Source organism: Fulmarus glacialis, unplaced genomic scaffold (assembly GCF_000690835.1).
Source record: "Fulmarus glacialis isolate BGI_N327 unplaced genomic scaffold, ASM69083v1 scaffold34045, whole genome shotgun sequence".
Classification (NCBI taxonomy): Eukaryota; Metazoa; Chordata; class Aves; order Procellariiformes; family Procellariidae; genus Fulmarus; species Fulmarus glacialis.
The window spans coordinates 57,828-65,330 of record NW_009214241.1 but is presented as its reverse complement, the minus strand read 5'-3'; the positions used below and the strand labels follow the sequence as shown (position 1 = coordinate 65,330).

Sequence of the window (7,503 nt, the reverse complement as noted above, 5' to 3'; positions counted from 1 at the left end):
CCCCCGCCTCCCCTCGGCGATAAACCCGGAATCTCCCCTTCCCCTCCCGTGTTTTCCGCCTCTGCAGAGCAGGCAGCAGCAGGCACGGCAGCGAAGATGTCGGGTCAGACGCTGACAGATCGCATCGCAGCTGCTCAGTACAGCGTTACGGGATCAGCCGTAGCCAGAGCCGTCTGCAAAGCCACCACGCATGAAGTGATGGGGCCCAAGAAAAAGCACCTGGACTGTGAGCATCCCTTTTTGTTTCCCCAGCGAAGACCCGGGGCTGAGGAGGCTTTTAGCGTGCCTTTGAGCCGTCTGGCTCTCGCGCTTGCTGTAAGCCAGCTCACAAACCGTAAGGGTTATGAGAAATCTCCAGGAGAGGATGCGTTATTATTGCATTTCTTCTCTTATTGCATAATACTGCTCTTTCAGCCATTTTTTTTCTTTTTTTTCTTCATGACCTCTTGCCTTTTATCCAGGAAGGCAGTGCGAAGCGTGCCTTGCGCAGCAGGGGCTTGGAAAGAGGGGAGGGAATTGGACACAGGGCAAAATGGACACGCGCTTGTCACTGCCTGCTTTGGTCAGGATTAAGCTAGGCAGAGACATAAATGCTACTCCAGGAGCTGGCCAAGCACCGGTAGGAGTGTGGCCGTCTCCACAGCAGACTTCTGAAGAGGTTTAGGTGGTGGTGTGCTTAAATGGCAAGGCACTTGGATAACGCTACGGTGTAGGCTGGGACAGCCTTTGGAAAGCTTAAGGGCTGTTGTTGAGGTCCCAAATATCAGAGAGCAACTATGAGCTGCCTGATGGTTTGCATCATGTTTCATTGAAGATGGCTGTAGCTTTGTCTCAAAGATTTGTGATCTATTCTGGACTGGCATTAGCTAGTTAATGCATGAAACAAGGTTGAAGTCAAAATGTTTCTTAAAAAACAATGAGCTAGTGATGTTTTGTCTTGACAATTTTATTTCTTTTCAACCCACTCAACTGTCAGTCCCTGCTTGGAGACACCAAGGAATAGAATGGTGAAAGAATGTAATTGCATGATGTTAATTGGCCTTGTTTACCAGTAGTAACTCTGTCCAGCATTGAACTCAGTAGATCAACAGCAGGTTTCAATGTCTAAAATTAAGTGGTTTTCCTTTTTTGTTTTTTTTGGACATGGTAAGAAACACTTTCAGGTAAAGATCAGCAGGTTTTATACCAAGCAGTCTCTTGGCTGCTGGCCATTACTAAGTAATGCTGGTGCAGGTGCATGTAAGTACAATTCTGATGATGCTGTATTTCTTAAAAGGAGGTGGTATTACTTCTGGAAAATAATTTCAGATTTCAGTGCTAATGACTTCATAGCTAACCCTTAAAGTGGCAAACAGCGTGTTGGTCTTCCAGTATATCTAAATACTCTTGTATATATGTCTAAGAGATGCTGATGTAAGCAGCATTGAAGACTGACTTGAGTCTAAACCGTTGTTTAAATAGATTGGCTGTCTGGATATCCTGTATTCTCTCTTGTTTGCTTGGATATTTTAAAAAATCATTTTGGTTATTGATGTCTCTTATGTTGCTGTTTGGTAGCTGTCGACACTTCTTAATCTGTAGGCTGTGTCTGGACAGTCCTACTGTATCTGCTACTAGAAGCTTCAGCTTAAAAGCCTAGCTCTGTGTTTAAAAGCATGCTGTGTCTCTCTGTGTGTATTTTAATATATATACACACACACATATATATAAATAAAAATACTATCTGGAATAGGCAGGATTAAACTGAGGTAGAAATAATTTACCAGTGCTATATTAAGGTCTGGAAAGGGCTTGTGTTTGGATATTGGTGCTACTACTACTACTTCAGAAAATGAGCATGGGAGAGACTGAAGCCGGTAGCATTCCATGCAATTTCATACCCACCTGCATGTAAGACACACAAGAGGAAGAGATGATCATTTCCTGGGAAGATACCTCCCTGATCATTTTTCCTTCTATTTTCCAAGCTGTATATAACAGTTGAGAGTTTAACTAACTGGTATCATTAAAGACAGAATCTTGTCAGTGGGAAATATGCACATTCAAGATTGTGGACTATAAATGAAAATCAAGTTCATGTTTTAGAAGAAAAAATATTCTCAGGCTCTTAAACCTGAGGCATGTCCTCAGAACTATGAATGGTTAGGCAATTCCTTGGAACTCTGACATATATCTTGTAAGCGAGTGTTAAAATGGGCCTTATCTATTGTAATGAGAGAGTAAATTAAAAGTTCATCCTCTGAAAGAGCAATATCCCCATGCATGCAGGACGTACTGCTAGGTGGAAGTATATCTGCGCCACGTGTCTGCATTTCAGATTGGATAAGTAGCATTTGAAGATGTGGAGAAGGGAATGAAAGGTAAAACTTGCCAATGCCTTAAGGTAAGTTTTGAGTCAAGGTGCGAAGGATTTAGATGATTAAAACTTAAGGTACCAGAGAACGATGGTTGGAGTGATGCTTTATGAAGAGCTGTAATTCTAGCAGTGGTGTGGGGGTTCTGTGTCATTAGGGAACTCCATAATTTTATTTAGTGTCTTAGTGGCCAGGTGTCACGTCACACAACCTATCTTCCACTTCTCTGCTTAGCAGATAGGCTTTGTAAATTAAATGGAGAGATCAACTATTTAACATGAGTTAAGTAGTCCTGTGAGGATGGGACACGATGCCTGTCCTCATATGTTTTTTTACAGAAGATATTAATTCCAGAGGGTTATAGAAAGATGATAGGTGACAAGGTGTGGGTTGGGGTTTTTTTTGGTTTAGGTTTTTTTAGCGAGTACCACTTAGAGGGAATTTGCTCTGAGGAGTAAAAAGCATGATTTGGGTATGAGTACATGTGTGTGAGGAAGGGAGGAAAGAACAGAACGAATGTCTTCTGTGAACAAAAGCTGAGCTGCTATGTGTTTACCTTTGTGTGGTTTTCTGTACTTGCATAGCTTACACGTGCAGGCTTTAATGTGGATGCTGCATAGTGGCTGTCCTTTGGCATTGACTCTGGGTGCTGCACAGGCTTGTCATGTGGAGAAGTACTAAAGTATGATTAGGTTGCTGTCCTATACTCATTACTAAGATTTACCATTTTCTTGAATTTCAACTCTTGTACTGTGAATTTCAAGCGACTGCGGGAAGTCGTGCCAGATGGCATTAAATGCATTTTCCAAGTCCCTGTGGGGAGAAAAGGAATGTAAATCTAGGATGCTTTGATGGTTTGGGGCAAGCAGTTGCAGTTGGCACATTAACAGTTCTGCCCCTTTTGGACTTAACAAACTTGTCGTCTTGAATCCATATCATTGTGGTGACTTTATCTCCCTCAGCTAACTGTGTTGTGTTACATAAATTACAGTTAGATACAGCAAATGAGGAAAGCATTTCCATGGAGAAGCGGGCATTAGAAACTTGATTTTGCTGCAGTGAGAAGGGCCATTGCAGAGTGGGTGAATGAGATATATGGACTATGTTAAGGATATATGAGCTGTGGTAATTCAACTGGGAGGACGATCCTAGTGCATAGCATAGAAGTTTCATTATCGGAGTTGTTCTGAAAGGTATGTTAAGGCTTCACAGAGGGTTTAATTGTGTGGGGCAAGTAAAAGCCAGCTTCCAGCCTCGAATAGGGGCGACTCTGATGATATCACCAGGGAGAAGCTTTCGGAGAAGGGAAATAACTTGACTTTGAAATGTTAAAACACATGATAGATGAGGGAAAAATAAGTAGATCTGAACTCAGCTCCTTTTATAAAGGATGTCGCTCAGAAACAGCCAGTCAAGGTTTCATTTAGGGAAGTGAATTGGAAACCAGTGAGGTTGTTGCATCTGCAGTTGGTCGTAACAAGTTCCTGTTTCTGAAAGTGATCAAAATGGCTGGGATTTTCCTTGACTTATTTTGTTGAGTGAATTGCTTTGCAGCAGGAGGAAGTTTTGGAGTGTATATGCTAAAAAGACCATGTGGTGCCTCCTTACTTCTTCAAAATAACTCTTATAAGGTAGAAGGCCCTTCCGGAGGCCTGATCAAGAGCTGGGAGATTTTCGTGAAATGTGGAAACAAAGCAGATGAACATCAGGACTTGTTTTTTTGTGGCTGTGGAGATGACCTGTGTATCTGTAGTAACATCTTTCCATCCCAAGTCTAATTTTGCACATTTGTATGTGGCTGACAAAGGCTCTAAAAGGAAATTTGTAGCCTAATTCATGCTGGTAACTGAACTGCAGAGCTGGCATCAGTATTTTCTTTATACGGACACTTGTCCCTGCAGTGTTTTCCCTTTTTCCTGCAAGCTGGGGGGATGACCTAACAAGTTTGGATCACCGTGGTCTCTAGTGTTGAAACAGAAGTGGCTGTTGACCAGAAGCAATGGGTTAAACCTTTTTCCTAAGCTTAGTAAATATAAAGGTGCTAGATCCCACAGGTTAGTCTTAGAAACCTCTATCTTATTCCTGAGGAATATGTCTGTGTCTGTTTTTTGGGAGAGGTGGGGGTCAGTGGAGCTATCTTGAGTCACTAGGCTTCAGTGACTACTAAGGTTAACTTGGATGCGTATTTCAGAAGTTTTTTGCTGTTGAAGTGATTTGGGGAGTGTTCCAAGTCTGTTGGCACTTGGGGCCCTTTCCTAGCGGGAGTTGTGCAGACGTACGAGTACTGCATTGCTCTGCAGTCCAGGTGACACTTTGTCTTTACGGCCGTGGAATTACCTTCAAGAAAATTGCCAAGAGCAGAATCCCTGTACAAACTGGGCTTAATCCTTCACACTTTAGTAAAGAAACTACTTCTGTATGTCTTGCTGTATCTTGTATTGCAGTAATTTGTCACAGTTTCCATGTATGAGAGAACTTGTTTAAAAGTTAGCATTGATGAGCTGTAATACAGTGTCTTTTGGTTTTTGTTGACACAGCTGGGGTGTATTCTAAATTTTGAACTCCTCCTTGTCACCCCAATGAATCTCTTCCACACCTGAAAAGAAAATTCCAAGCAAGCAATTCTTTTCTTTAATTCATTAATGGATGTTGGATTAGCACTTTTTTGTGTGTGTGTAAGGACTCGTCACCAGTCTCTGTTCTCTGTTTCTGTGGGCTTCTCTCATGCCCTTTCCCAAAACAATATTGAAGACTCGCTTCATTTGGAGGTGTGTAGATCTCTGAATAGGTGTAGAAATGTCTGTCATGGGTAAGGGGAGCTAATAAGAAGGCTTTTTAGATTAGTTGATCGCGAGTATTTCAATGGCATTAACTTTCAATTCCTCCCTGGCCCCATACTGTTTTTAAGGCATGTGTAGTACCAAGAGAAGGCTGCCCTTTTAATTAAGCTAAGGCTTAGCTAAGTAATAATTTTTCAAAATATGTTTGAAGCTGGGTAGAAGTTTGTATTCATTTTAGGATACAAAGATTAAAACATGGGGAGGATCACTTGATCTTGTGTGTCTGAACTGTTCTGTGTTTGAGTCGTCTTTTAGTACAATACCTAAGGAAAGGAAAGGGAGGATGAGGGAACAGAAGAGTGGGTAGATAGTGTAATATTAAACTTTCTTTCATCCAGACAATGTTACTTGATCAAGTAACTTGTAAACTTGATAAAGATTTAGTCCTGCCCTCCCTCCCCTTGGCTTTTCGTCAGCTGAAAAGGCATGTATTCTTAGTCTGTTTTCAATAGTCATCAAGATCCTTCTGTTAAACATGCTTTGTCATGGATGACAAATTCTGAGACAAGTCAGGTCTTTCTGCTGTGTTGACTTCCATTAGCAGACCTTGATAATGGAGTAGCCATGTCTTTCTTTGAGGGCCCTTGTTCATGAGATGGTCAGTATGACAGTGCCAGTCCATAGTTTTAATCACTTCTATTTAGTAGTTGAATATGTTTCATAGTAGTCTCATAGTGTTACTCCCTCAGATCCTGGGTGGCAGAAATTGAACATCTTTTAAACAAAAAAAATCTGCAGTTTGATTTCCTGTGGTTTGATTTGTACCTCTGATTTCCCAGCCTGGCTCTTAAACCCTCCATCTTCTGTGTGCCCTAACTGGGCCTCTCCCACTAGTGAGGAATTCTGTGAAGTCTCCAAGACAGTGCTCTGTTGGTGTAGTTGGTCCATGCTTCTGTGTCTCTGCCCCATGAAGAATCCTCTGAAGTGCTTAAAAGTAGATGGCAGTCAGGATAACTCTGAAGGGCATAGAGCATTTTGGATGCTATTTGTCTTCCCTGCTTCTTGCTGGATGGAGAAATTGGTAGCCAAAGAGGAGAATTCGCTGTCCTCTTAGTCCCCACGTCTGAAGAAATGGTAATATAGCAGAGGCACACCTGCCTCTAGCATTTGTCTGCCCATGTTCAAGATACTCGAGACTACTTCGCTTTTCCTACCCTGTTTACCTTCCCTCCAGTACTGTGTGTCCATGGCAAGGTGTTTGCTGCAGGGCTGGCCTCTGTGAGAAGAGACTGGGGAATGCTCCATGCCAGACACAGCCGGCTCCACAGTGGACCCACAGCAGGACACAGCTAAGCCTATCCACCAAGCTTGTGGCACCTCCAGGAAAAAAAAATTAAGAAAGGGTAGAAAACACTGGACAGGCAGAGGAGGAGAAGGGAAAAAGTGAGAAATGCCGAAGGGAACACCAAGGTCAGAGGTGGAGCAGGAGGTACTCCATGGTGCTGGAGCAGATATCCCCTGCAGCCTGTGGAAGAGACCGCTATTCTCAGAGGTCACAGCTGCAGCATCCCCCACTGCTACAAAAACCTTGCCACGTGCACCCGAAGAAAAGAGGGGGAGAGACCTTCTTCAGTCAGCTGTGGACATACGGTATTGCTAAAGGAGTTGGCTCCAGTGTTTCCGGGGGTGGGGAAAAATTGGGGGTGGGGGGGATGGCATTATATCCCTTCCCTTAGTCTTACTGTAGTCTAAAGATGAGTCAGTGGTACCAAACAGCATCATTAAGTTAACATGCCCTGTTCCTTTTTGGAGCTTCTTTTCAAGGCATAGATCAGGATGCGGGTAAGGGTGGAAAAGCACAAGTTCTGGTGTGTGCCTGGGGGAAATACAGTAGTCTCACCAATGAGTGTCTGATGAAACTTGAATCTCCAAACTTCAACACATGGTGTGCAGATTAGGAACAATATTCTGCCTGGCTTGGAAAGATGGGTTTCAATTACCATGAAAACTAAAAAGCGAGGAATAAAGCAAGCGAGGAAATCAGGGTCTGAATCTCAGCACAGGATGTCTAGTGTGCTGAAAGAACGGGTCATCTAGCGTGGGGCTGAACCCTGAACTCAAACTAAATAGTACTATAGAAGAAGCCTTCCTAGTAGCTTTGCAGACAGTGATCTGTAGCACAGGGCTTGCAGCAGTACTGTTGTTCCCCTGAGTCAGCAGTACCAGCAAGATTACAGTGTGAAGCTTCATTGGTAAGTTGATATTAGAGTATCCCACCCCATCAGACTCGGCATGGTTGCTTGATTTTCCTACTGGCCAAAATTTTGCTTGGATGAGAGCTTGGTGGCTTAAATAAAATCTGAATAAAC

General features: G+C 43.0%; 1 protein-coding gene across 1 annotated transcript in view; it reads left to right on the top strand.

Moving 5' to 3' along the window:
* Window positions 1-96: 96 nt before the first annotated feature.
* SNAP91 (synaptosomal-associated protein, 91kDa) overlaps window positions 97-7,503 on the top strand; it is a gene marked incomplete at its 3' end in the record, with an annotated part of 64,938 nt that continues 57,531 nt past the window's right edge. Inside the window, exon 1 of the mRNA XM_009578492.1 lies at window positions 97-226. Coding sequence (XP_009576787.1) covers window positions 97-226 — 130 coding nt within the window. The remainder of the gene's footprint in view (window positions 227-7,503) is intronic.